At 47.4% G+C, this 13204-nt stretch overlaps 1 protein-coding gene across 2 annotated transcripts in view; it reads left to right on the top strand.

Moving 5' to 3' along the window:
- GMIP (GEM interacting protein) overlaps positions 1-12210 on the top strand; it is a 48356-nt gene extending 36146 nt beyond the window's left edge. For both annotated transcript variants that reach the window (XM_032782036.2, XM_032782038.2), the window contains 10 exons: positions 333-457; positions 1607-1693; positions 1849-1947; positions 2515-2654; positions 3035-3223; positions 3686-3823; positions 4407-4603; positions 5523-5811; positions 8843-8963; positions 9626-12210. In XM_032782036.2, coding sequence (XP_032637927.1) covers positions 333-457; positions 1607-1693; positions 1849-1947; positions 2515-2654; positions 3035-3223; positions 3686-3823; positions 4407-4603; positions 5523-5811; positions 8843-8963; positions 9626-10155 — 1915 coding nt within the window. In that variant the 3' untranslated portion in view covers positions 10156-12210. The remainder of the gene's footprint in view (positions 1-332; positions 458-1606; positions 1694-1848; positions 1948-2514; positions 2655-3034; positions 3224-3685; positions 3824-4406; positions 4604-5522; positions 5812-8842; positions 8964-9625) is intronic.
- Positions 12211-13204: the final 994 nt, after the last annotated feature.

Below are 13204 nucleotides of genomic sequence, written 5' to 3'. Positions count from 1 at the left end.
TGGTGTGCACTTGCCCTAGGCTTCTTTGAAAAGTCCAGCCTACAACTACCTGTAAACTCTCGGAGGCAAGGACCTGGTCATCTTGTATGTCTCTAAAGCACCGTGAACATCTATGGGGCAATAACAGTTGAACTAATGAAAGACAATTTAAAAAACAAAACATAGAATGCCCGCTGCTTGTGTATTTCATTTGAAGCATTGTTGTATTCATGGTGGTCCCAGACCTGAATAAATCTGTGTTGCTCAGAAGCTTCTCTCTTTCACAAAAGAAAGTTGGCTGAATAAGAAATATTTCCTCATCTACCTTGTTTCTCTATGTATTTCATTCTCAGGTCTCCTCCTAGTGGCAGAAAAAAGAATGCAGTGCAATACTCCTGTATCTCATCCTCTGCAGTTGATCTGAGCACCTCTGCAGAAGATGCATCAGGAAAGCAGTTTTCCACAAACAGCGAACAAAGTAGGTTTAATTTATCAAGGAAAAGTTAACTCTTTGTTGTGTCACTGCTGCTTGATTCATATATGTATATAGCCAAGAGTAGCAAGGAGAGGTTAGGTTATTAACAACCTCTGGAGTCAGAGCCCAGGGCTGTCTCCAGACTGGGACTGTGTGTGGTTTTGCTGCTACAATTTTATGGAAAGGGATTCAGGTTCATGAAATTTTGTTCCCTGATTTGAATCAAAAAATTTTACTTTTATCTCAGAAAATGTTAGGTTTTATTCACTCCCCATCTACATGCATCTTAGACAACAGGTGTGTTCCAAAAGGAAAAGTCAGCTGTGAAAGTCATTCTGAGCTTTAGCCAGGAGATGCTATCATGGATAAGGCAGGTGTAGTCTATTTGCATGGTACATAAGCCTTATAGCATTTTAATAAAGGTACAAACAAGCTGGTTCATGGCCCAAATACGTTGGAAGCTCTTATTCATCTCCTGGTGTGTGACCTGAAATGGAGATTTTTTTTCTGAAACTTTGTTGTTTCTCTGTCCTGTGAAAACATCTCTGTCCTGTGAATTTTCTGGCAGTCTGGGGACTGCGGACATCCTGCGTACCCTCAGACATGCAGCATCAATTTTATAACCCCATGTTTGATTTCATGCTTGACCATCCTCTATATGAAAACTACCTTAGAGTGGGCTGTGATGGGCAGTGCAGCCAGTAAGCCTTCTCTTGTTATTCCTTCAGCTCAGTCCCCTGAATGGTATATTGTATTCTCAAGTTTTACATCCTCTTTCCACAGAGCATCGCATTTCATTGCAGGTTTAATACCCCATTTCACCATCTCACAATTTGTCTCAAAGACATTTTGGAAATCATGTCACTACAGTAGAAAATAATTGTCATTAAATTTTTCTGGCACAAAAGGACATTTCCTAAACGTCTTTAAAAAGCATGACATGATTCAGCAAAAATGCCTCCAGATTGCTCTTTGGATTATCAGGCTCTCATTGTGCCTGTGTGTTTCTGTTTTAAAAGATATTAGCAGAAAGGTCAGTTGTTTTGAGGCATTGTCAGTAAGAGTAAAGAACCCAGCAGATGAGCATAGATTCATTTAGAAACTGCTGCTGAGACATTAGTCGGTCTGTCTCATTTACCTCGCCTTTTACAGGTGCAAACAAATCCTTCTACAGTGACACAGAAAGCCTGGGTGGGAGCTGCGAATCCCGGTCTCTGGACTCTCCTGCCTCTAGCCCAGGTGAGAAGAATGGCACTTTCTGCCTAATGTTCATACTAACAAAAAACTTCAATAGAAATTAAATGTGGATTTGGAGCTTTTTCTATAATGTGCAATACATAAATAAAGTACATCTTGTATTTTGTATAACGTAAAACCTTCCTTCTTGTCTCCAGGGCACCAAAGTAGGAAGTTGCTAAAAGCTTCATCCACAGGCGCCATGTCCTCCTCGGATGATTTTGAAGAGAGAGATTCATATCAAACATATGAAAATGGTAAGCAATAAAGAAACCTGCGTGACTGATAAAAAGAAACAGTAGGAGAGCAGCCTATGTCCCTCGTGCTCCCCCATTTTGTTATGCTTATGAAAGGGAGCTTTCCATACACACCCCCATACTGCTCTGCTGATGCCCCTCAATTTGGATCTGCAGCCCCACCATTGCTATTCGAGCTTTGGGCTCCCCACGCAACATACACAGCTCTGCTGATGCTCCTCAGTCCCAAAAAACAGGCCCCTGCTATTCCAAACCTGGGCTCCCCCCAGCAGCTCTGTTGATGCCCCTCCCCATCCACAACCCCCAATGGTATTCCTCAGTATAGTAATGCTACTGCTGCTCAGTTATGACTGGCAGTAATGTCCCAAATTCTATTTCAGGCCCCTCCAGTTCAGCCAATAACCACCAGTCATTACGCTGAGCATCCCTTATCATCTCAGATAGATAGCGCTACAAGAGATCTGCCCAGCTGTCTAGAGAAACGGGCTGCTAATTCTTTTGCATTTCTAGATGGCGTGAGTGACTTTTTGAAATGTCTCCTTGTTATTTACATGGTTACTACGCCAGAAAATGGATCATCCCAGTGTCAGTTTAAGAACATCTCTCTGTCAAGTGCAGCGCAGACCCACAGGCTGCGGAAATTGCGGGGTCCATCCAAGTGCAGGGAGTGTGAAACCTTTATGGTCAGTGGCACGGAGTGTGAAGAGGTGAGAAAGCTCAGAACACCCTGGACTGTAGATAACCAGCTCCCCCTGACCCTTGTGTAAGGTATTTCACTGCAGGCATGTCCCCCCTACAAAACTCTGTGAATGGGCCTGCCTCTGTGAGGCCAATAATTCAGTGCATGACCATCTCCCTGTCCCTCACCCCAGGCTGCTCTGCTATAACAGCTGAGGAAAAGGAAGCAAAGGGGAACGTATCTCCCAATGAGGCGCTTCTGCAGAGAGATGTGGAACAGTGAATGGAGGGAACAGGAGAAGGGAGAGTCTGTGATGTGTCCCACTGGGACATACTTTCCCCAGCTTCTGGAGTGGTCCTTGCTGAACTGTAATTAGTGTCTAACTGCAATATCATCTTACTATTGCAGTGCTACCTGACCTGCCACAGGAAGTGCCTGGAGAACCTCCTCATCACCTGTGGCCACAAGAAGCTGCCCAGCCGAGTGCCCCTCTTTGGCATCGACTTCACACAGGTCCCTCGGGATTTCCCGGAAGAGGTTCCATTCATAGTTGTGAAATGCACCTCAGAAATTGAGGCACGTGCCCTCGGAGTGCAGGTGAGCAGCACTGGGGTAGACTCCAGCACAAGGCCTGGTCCTGCTCCCGCTGGGGACCAGGATTACGCTCTAGTGGACGTTGACAGGAACCACATTAGGCCCTTACTTGGTACCTTTTGTCTCAAGGCACTTCACAAAGGGGTTTTCCCCAGTGAACCATTGATGGTGGCCTGGGCAGCTGGCATGGGTCACTTGGCATCAAGACAGACTAATTAAAATTCTTTCTAGTTTCCTCTAGCTCTTGTATTTTTAATGCCTCATCATGGGGGTAGCTTGGTAATGAGTCTCTGCATATCACCCTTTCTTTCCTGTCCACAGAGGGAAAGAGACACTGTCACATCCCTTCTTGGCCTTAGCTGCAGAAATTAAGCTGTCCTGTTAGTTCCTGGTCCCCTCCCCTTCCCACTCTTCTCAGATTCTCTAACCAGGATCCCTTGACCTTTCCCCATTTCAATAATGCAGGGGATCTATCGGATAAGTGGAGCCAAGGCCCGGGTGGAGAAGCTCTGCCAGGCATTTGAAAACGGGAGGGAGCTGGTGGAGCTCTCAGAACATTCTCCCCATGACATCACTGGTGTCCTGAAGCATTTCCTGAAGGAGGTGGGTAGCAAATCCCCAAGAGGAGCCAGGATAAGTCTCTGGTTACTTGCAGGCTCCTGGCTTCAGTTTCTGGTGCATCTCTGGGAGGATGGGAACCCCTGTTCCTGGCTTGCTCTCAGCTGGGTTTTTGAGGCACTGGGATGTGTTAATGTCTGTTTGTTTACTGTAGAATCAGGGATTAATTCCAGGCACTGATCTAACTTCCACCTTCTCTAGTGCCATGGGAGTGACTGGGGCTCACGGCTTGCAGTGATAAAGGGCAGATGAGACCCAATGCTTCCCTGAGCAGTAGCAGGCCTGGGTTATTTTCGAGATTCCCCAAATATTAGTTTCATGTGAACAGCAATTCTGGTGAGGCCTGGGCCTTCTCTGCAGGCCCTAGAAGTTCATGTGAAATCAGGGAGCCAATCACTTGCCTGCACGTCATGGGGATAAGAGTTGGTATGAGCCTGGGAACATGCGGCTGAAGGGGGCCGGCGAGGCCACTGACACCAGCAAAGGTCCTTCATGGGACTTTCCCTAGAGCATCAAATAGATCAAATAGGCAGGCTGGAGTAACACAATCTCCCTCATCTCACCACAGCTGTCAGGGCCAGTGCTCCTGTATGAGCTCTATGATGAATTCATCGCGCTTGCCAAGGACCTGCAGAGACCTGGGGAAGGGAAGAGAGACAGCTCAGGTTTCTCAGCAGATCCCATTCAAAGCATGAAGGACTTGCTCAGCAAACTGCCTGGGACTAACTACAACACCCTGCGACACCTCATTGCACATCTGTACAGGTGAAGGGACAAGTGGCTGGCTTGCTGATTAGTATCACCTGGATGGGTTGGGGGTCTCTTAGATGCTAGTGCTGCAAAGAGATCGCTGCAGAGATCTTGCTCCCCAGAGGATCATCTGGCACAGTGGCAGGTCAGTACCAGAAGAAGCTCTTAGAACACATCTACGCTTGGAGTTGGAGTATAATTTCCAGCTTGAGAAAATGTACTCAAGCCAGCTCTCCTTGAGGTAGCATGCTAAAAACTGCATGTAGCCACAGCAGCACAAGTGGCGGGAGGGGCCAGCTGCCCGGAGGATGAGGAGCTACCCTCTCCTGCCATTTGCACTACTGCTCACGCTGCCACAGCCACATTCTGCGTTTAGTACACTAACTCAATGAGAGCTGGGAATTACACCCTCAGCCTGAAGTGCAGAAATGGCTGTAGCCTCCTTCGCTAGCAAAAGGGCAGGGTTAGACCCAAAGGGACAGCCACGAGGAGGGAAAAGCCCATTCAGAAGAAAGGCAAGACCCTCGCAGCTCCCAACAAAGGAGAAGGAAAAGGTCCAGATAAGCTGTCTGGCCGCTCCTTAACTGATGACGTTTCACAGTTAAACCAGGTGCAGAGCGAGAATTCCCATTAGGGCAATGGGAGACATGGGCCTGTGGCCCCAGGCTCCTTTCATCCAGTGCTGACCAAGCATCTTCCCGTAGAGCTGGACTTTTTACCCAGCTCAGAGCAGTTTCCTGGGTCACAGTGGAGTCTACGCATTGGAAGCCAGAACCGTGTCCACCTCTCACACATCCAGTTCCTGCCAGGGTCGGAATGTATATCTGTACCAGGAAATGGTGCCATCATCTCCCCCACTAACCACCCATTCCATCCCTCCCACTCACTGCAATGGGGCTGAGAAGCCCCTAACCATGACGTTTTCCTTTCCCAGGGTGGCTCAGAGATACGAAGAGAACAAGATGTCTCCCAACAACCTGGGGATAATCTTTGGGCCAACGCTGATCCGACCCGGTTCAGGGTGCGATGTCTCCATGTCGTGCCTCGTAGACTCTGGGTATCAGGCCCAGATTGTGGAGTTTCTCATTCTGAGCTATGAGAGGATCTTTGGGATGGATGACTTGCCTCCGTCTTTGTATGAAAACACTTTGCAAGAAGCCTTGGCAGAGAAGGACAAAGAAGAGAAGCAGAGCACTGAGAAAGCCCAGGGTGTGACCACAGAGGTACAGCTTGGAGACACTGAGCTGGGCCCTGTGACCCTGTTATAGTCACAGGGAGTTGGATTAGTGAGGAAAACAGGATCTTACAGAAAGTGAAGCCACTTGGCATCTGTGGGTTATTCAGAGAGCAAAGAGCAGAGGGGCAACTCCTGTGGAATGGGAGAACTGGAAGCAATTCCAAGCTACAGATCCCTCAGCAGCTCCCCAGACAGCTGTGAAGGATGTTTTGCTGCACATTTTAAAGAGTCCAATTCCTACAGAAAAGATGTGGGTTTCTCCAGACTAAGTTACTCAGGATGTTGCTGTGTCTCTCAGTAGATAGTTTTACAGCTTGTGGAATGGATGATTGTATAAATAGCGAAGGATACAGCAGGATCCCCCGCCCAGACCTGCTGGGCTTGCCTCCCTCAGAGGCACAGTTCAGCTGTGGCTAGATAGGTTGTCAAGTATCAGGGGGTAGCTGAGTTAGTCTGTATCTGCAAAAACGAGGAAGCATCCGGTGGCACCTTAAAGACTAACATATTTATTTGAGCATAAGCTTTCGTGCGTAAAAAAACTCACGTCTTGATCTGAAGAAGTGAGGTTTTTTACCCACGAAAGCTTATACCCAAATAAATCTGTTGGTCTTTAAGGTGCCACCGGACGCTTCCTCGTTTTTCTAGATAGGCTGTGTTTCTGTGCTGCTGAGTGCTAAGCACCTCTCCAGCCTTCCCCACCTGCCTGACACTTCTCTCACAATAATGCCAATAGGACCCTTCCTCTTCAAAGCACTTTAAAACGTGAGGTAATTGGCAGTACCTCCTGGGAGTGATGTCAGGGTGTTACTCACATTTTTAGCTGAGTTACCTGAAGCAGAGAGGGAAAGTGACTTTCCCAAGGTCACAGGGAGAGTCGAAGCCTGAATGATCAGTATCTGTCTCCCTGTCCTGTGTTCAGGCAACCAATAAGGAGTGTGTGTTGCTTCTTTTTCTTAATAGTCACGTTCATGTCTGAGCAGCGGTACTGCTTTTCCCATGGTTCCCAGTTACTGAGGCCTAAGGGAATTAAGGACTGTGATCCCAGCTGAAAGCAGATATTAATCTAACAGTGCACCTGACTGCCATTCCCCATATGGAAAAGTCCAATATAATTTAATAGGGATGAATCTAATAAAATCTACTGAATGTAATAGAGAATGATCCCCTTTCCATCGTTCAGAGTTGTTGTTTTTTAAAACCATCTGTTACAGGGTCACTCACCGCACTGGTGCCTCCTGATGGCCATTTTGGGAATTAGCTCTGGTCAGCAGGTGTGCCCTCCAGTGGTGGTGGCTGTCCTGTCCTTGTCTCCACCTGCAGACCCACTGCAGTTCCAATCTCTCTGCCTCTGCTTTGTGGTACAGCCCTCCAGCCATGTCATAATCCAGGTTCCCCCTTCCAGGGGACTCCTTCTGCAACAATCTAGCCGCTCCTCACAGCAGCTTGACAGTCCATAGCCTGGCCGCTTCTTCAGCGGTGAGTGGGGGGAGGGACCCAGGCCCACCCACTACAGTGGGTCCCAGCCCAGGGACCTTGTAAATAACAGATTCCTGCTGCCCCTCCTTTCTTTCTCAAATCCCTGGGCCACTTCCCCAGAACCTTCATCTCCTGCCTCTGGCTCCTTCACCCTCTTCCCAGGGCCTTGGACCTGCAAGTCCTAGCAGCCCTGTTCACAGTACTAGTTTCTGCAGCCCTCTAGGAAACCATTCTCCTCCCTTGGGCTTCCTGCAGCAGACTAGCTTGCACTGCCTACAGCTTCCTTTTATATGGGCTGGCTGGGCTCTGATTGGCTAGTCCAGCTGTGCAGCCACCGCCCTAATAGGTTGTTTCCTTGTAGCCCTTCAGGCTGGGTTTTAACCCTATCAGGGCCAGTGTGGGGCAGATGCCCTGTCACACCATCCTATATAATTCTACAGCAGGGATGGTTACTAAATTCTACAGGAAAGGTCAAAAATTATTGGGGGAGTGGGGAGAGAATTAGGGTCTATAGGAGTTCTCAATATAACAGTAAAGCCAAATTGTGAGGATTTTGATCAATCCCTGACTTCCAGGGGGAATTGGGCTCATAAGAGCAATGATGTTTGGGCCCCACTGTAGCAGCCATCTCAGGCTCAATCTAATAGTAATTACTTTGCTGTAATTAATGCTTGTGTTTCTGTTGCTTCCCCTCACTTTGTCCATCTGCACAAGGATTGGCAAAGGAATCACTGAGCGAGGCTGCACCATGACAGATAATGTGATTGCTGCCCCTTAATGCTGTGCATCATGACCTATCCAGAAGGAACCAGGGAGGTCACATGAATTTAGTGCCATTTTCATAATCAGTTCTTCACCAAACTTTTAATTGGATCATTCCTGATTTATATCGAGCATAAGGAACAGGTGGCTCTAAATAATGGGGCCGCGCGTCCATGCAGGGTTTTCTGAAGGTGCCATAAACCCAGGGAATGAACCTGGTCTCCCCACAATTCCAAGGTAGAATCATTCTAAAAGGGTCTGTTTTAATAGTGTGTAGGATACATGGATGTAAACCTTAGCACAGGTCTTGTTTCTCCTGCCAGAAAGCAATCCCTGCTCCTGAGGTGCCTTTTGTGGCAGGCAGTATGATTCGATGGGCAGAGCACTAAATTGACACTTGGGACACCTGGGTTCTGTTGTCGGCTCTGACCAGTTGTGTGACCTTGGGCAAATCTCCTCCCCACTGTTTCACCTCACAGCCTTTCTCTAGTTAGATTCTTCAGGGCGGGATTGTCCTGCACTCTGTGTCTGTGTAGCACCCAGTAAAATGGGGTCCTAACCCCAGCTCTAAGAGGCCTCTCCCTCTCTTGCTGAGCCTGCCAACTTTAGCACTGTGGTTTTGCACTGGGCAAGCTGAAATGGAGATCAAGATATTTTTGCCATTAGCCGATTAGCTTTGTTCCCTTGGCCACTGCAGCACTCAGGGAACGGCATATTGCAATTAATCTGAAAGGAGAGCCCTGTCGAAACAGGTTCACAGTCCTGGCTTTTTCCTACAGAGTTTCTCCTTCAAGCATGATTCAAGTGAGGGCTACGTGTCCGATAAGTCATCTTCCAGTGAAGCCATCAATGAGCTGACAGTGGAGGGAGCCCACAGTCCCCTGAGCACAGATCCCCTAGGTAAATGTCAAGCAGGGGCACATGGTCATGGAGCAGGTTTTGGGTTGGCTTGATCTGTGTTTACTGAACTTTCACAGCTTCCGTGTCTCCCTGTCTCTGCATTTGTCCCTGTGTATGGGGTAAGGCATGGCATCACCCTGCCACTTTCCTCCATCTAGGCAGCCCACTCCTCACTGCCACTGGGCTAGCATGCCACCAGGTTTCAGTGTATGAGCCCTTCTCAGGAAGGGTTTTCCTTCACGCCTCACAAGCCCAGCTGCTAGAGGCCAGGAGGCCTACAGTTACCCACCAGAGTCGATTCTCTAAGATGTTGTAGGCAGGATTCACAGGCTTGAGAATGCAATGCCTGATCTCTCCTCACTTGCACCCATTTCACACCATGTCTCTGAAATTACTCCTGATTTTTTTTTTTTTTTTTTTTTTTTTTTTTTTTTTACACCAGCATTAAGAGAGGAGGCTCAGTCCCCAGCACTGAACAGGGGAATGGCCTCCACTTGTGTGTTTGTAGAGGGATTTGTACTTGTCCAATTTGTCACATTAGGTAGGCCGCATGATCTGGGCCAGTGGTGAGCAACCTGTGGCCTGACAGCTGCAGGTTGCCACCGCTGCTCTAGGCAGAGGGGCAACCTCATTTTAAAATAACTCTCTAATGTTTTGTTCAGATTTGAATAGAAATGATGGCTCTGAGCTGGAGGACCCTGAGGAATCAGTGCACGAAAAACCAGATCCAGATTCTGATTCAGTTCTAGGAACGCAACCCAGGGGGTACTTCAGCCGGCAGCCTGTGAAGTATCCTCGAGCGGCACAGGCCAAAATGAGGCCAACCATTCATAAATCTTCCAGCTTGTCCTTGATGGCTGCTGCTCTGTCAAGCCCTCTGATGGAGGTTGATGCAGAAGGCAATCCTGCAGACTGCAGCCCTTTGACGAAGGAAGTCTTGGAGAAGAAAGGCAGCAGCAGGAGTAGCTCACCAGAGACCAGCACACTGCAGCGACGTTCTGGAGGAAAACAGCAACTCAGACATTTTGAGATCACCCAGGAAACTGCCAGGATCGTCTCTAAGTTTCAAACTAACAATACTTCCACAGGGTCCCCTCAAGTTTCTCTGGAAAGGACAAGCACAGACTGGACTGAACCCAAACCAAACTCTGACCTGGGGACACCATCCCAGGAAAACCTTTATGAACAATGAGGAGTGCACTGCTGGAAGTGAGACAGGCCTGCACTGCCACCAAGTGCTGCCTGCTGAATGGTGGGGACTAGGGTGACCAGGTGTCCCGATTTTATAGGGACAGACCTGATTTTTGGATCTTTTTCTTATATAGGCTCCTATTACCCCCCACTCTACCCCTTGTCCTGATTTTTCACACTTGCTTTCTGGTCACCCTAGCAGGGACAGAGAAGGGGATGAGATGAGGACCCAGTCCCAGCATCTCTGTTAGGGATGGAGCTTGCAGGAAAGACCTCTGGTATGAATTATCAGGAGGCTGTGGGTCAGCCCAGAATTCGCTTTTTTTTACTGTTTAGCAAACTCCGAAAGACCATTCAGAAATAAGTCCAGAAGCTCTGTTCGTGGAAAGCAAACATCTGTGACTGGTGCCAGGAGTTTTTCTGCAAGGGATGGGTTGAGTGTGATACATAGCTTAGCCCAGTGTGAAGCAGTACAGAGAGAGCACTGATTACTTAGCTGTGGACACCTAGGCAGAGAGGAAATGACTGTAAAGATCAGGCCATTGGAGGAAACACTCACAAATGGTCACTTTCTTGAAGCTACAGACCTCCACTGATTTGTTTAGGTCACAGCATCCCTCATTTTTTCAGTACAAATCCAGTGAAGCAATGTGTGTTGACATGGTTTGGGGCTTCCACTGCTGCAATTTCTATTTTCTATAAACAGATAAAATTATGTGTCTTTTTAGGAAGGAGAAGAGATTGTGCCATCCAGTGAGCAGCTTCAGTATGTTACCTTATCTCAATTCCATCTCTCTGCTTTTCCAACAGACCCCTCACTCTCTAGCATCTCTAACTGTTGTGTCACAAACATAATCCCTTGAACCCATTATAGAAGGGCACATTTTCACTAATCCAAAGCAAGACTAGTCTGTATTTTGGTGGGTCTCAACATCTTCCATTTCAGGATCACAATAAGACACCCCCACATGCACAGTGATCATTCATCAGGGAGCCCTGTTCTGATGGTGTCAGAACCAATCTAAGCCCATGTGACTTTTGTCTGAGTAAAGATCTCAAGATTAGGACCCAGATGAATGCATGGTTTTTATGTAATGAGCTAACACTGACACATGTGAAATAAAATGATGAGTAGCTACTTGGGGTGATTTATTGTAATAGGGTGCATACTGTGATCCACTGATATGGATTTTCTTGGTTTCTGGTTATGTACAGGGTAAAATTCATCCCTGTTCAGAGGGCAGTGCAAGGACTAGCTGCCTATTTAAGCTACTTTTGCATAGGGCTGAATTTCTCCAATAGTGAGCAGCTGTTGAGCTACCCGTGTCTGAACCAGGAAGCCATAGGCCAGGGGTGGCCAACCTCTGGCTCCGGAGCCACATGCGACTCTTCAGAAGTTAATATGCAGCTCCTTGTATAGGCACCAACTCCAGGGCTGGAGCTACAGGCACCAACTTTCCAATGTGCTGGGGGTGCTCACTGCTCAACCCCTGGCTCTGCCACAGACACTGCCCCCACTCCACTCCTTCCTGCCCCCTCCTCTGAGCCTGCTGTGCCCTTGCTCCTCCCCCTCTCCTCCCCAGAGCCTCCTGTACCCGTGAAACAGCTGATTGGGAGGTGTGGGGAGGGAGGGGAAGGTGCTGTTGGGAGGTGCTGGGAGCTGTGGGGGAATGGGGGGAGCTGATGTGGGGCTGCTGATGTATTACTGTGGCTCTTTGGTAATGTACATCGGTAAATTCTCAGGTTCAGGTTGGCCACCTCTGCGTTAGGCAAACGGTTAACGCTAATATTACATCTCTCTCTTTCTTCTGATAAAGTTGGCCACCTTCTTTTTTCTCTTGCCTTATCCCTGATCTTTTTGTTTGTTCCTGTTTCTTAACAAGATCCTGGAAGAACGCTAAGGATTTACTCACAGCAGTTGTAGAGCTTTGGCCAGAAAATGGGGAAAATCACCCACTCACACCACATCGTGCCTCAAAAGATGTGTATTTAATGTTAATATGTTGCTTTGTATTCTTGAGTATTAAATTATCTTTTAATAAAATTCATTTCCATAGTAAGTGTTAGGGAGCTTTATTACAAGTTCTTTATGTCCTGTTTGTTTGTTAAATGAGCATTATGTGGTATGTGCCAACAGTGCCCTCAGCTCTTTACAAGACAAAAATTAAAGACTGTTTCTAAGCTGAAGAGCGCACCATCTAAGGGACTGACACAGATAAGTCAAGACACTCGGCAAGAGCGGAAGAGAAAAGTAACCCAGATTTTCCTTTCTTTCCTCACATTTGAATTGAATTTTACAGGATCAGGTGCTGCCTCCACAGCCCTCCTAGACCATTGCCCTGAGAGCAAAAGGCTAAATCTACAGTCTGAGCTATGATCCCCTATGTGACATGTACAGGCCGCCATTAGGCAGCACCTTATGAATTCTGTACTTTGCAAATCTGTCAAATAGATTCCAGTAAACGAGCCACGAGGCAGCTCACATCTGCCCAGACAATTTTTTGATCTAACAATATTTAAACACGTTAAACCCATTTTGATCGTGGCAGGATTTAACTCCAGAAAATATGCCACTGAGCAGATTTGTACATGGACCCTGTGGAACAGATCTTCGTCCAATGTATATTGTCATCACTGTATTGACTTCAATGGAGCTGACAATCAACTCCAGCTAAGGCCCTTCCCTCATGTGTCCACCGGATGGCACCCAAGAGTCTACATGACCATTTGACTGCTAGTGGTCTATTTCCCTGCAGCGAATGTGTCTGTTGGCTGCCTATGCTGCTCTGAACAAATGCTGCCTTTCTATTGCACTACTTTATACCGACTTCTTAACACACACACAGCTCTTCTGACTGCAGTGTTTATTTTTAACAAATTAAATTATTCTATTTTGTACTTTCCATTCTAGGATCTGAAAGTACTTTGGAAAGGCAGGTCAGTATAATTTAATCCATTTTACAGATGGGTAAACTGAGGCACACTCAAATGCTAGACCCAGAAAGATAAGCCATCTCACCAGACTCCCTGACAGTAATACAGCCAATTCC

This window comes from Chelonoidis abingdonii, chromosome 26, assembly GCF_003597395.2.
Source record: "Chelonoidis abingdonii isolate Lonesome George chromosome 26, CheloAbing_2.0, whole genome shotgun sequence".
NCBI classification, from domain to species: domain Eukaryota; kingdom Metazoa; phylum Chordata; order Testudines; family Testudinidae; genus Chelonoidis; species Chelonoidis abingdonii.
This window is presented reverse-complemented; position numbering and strand designations above follow the sequence as displayed.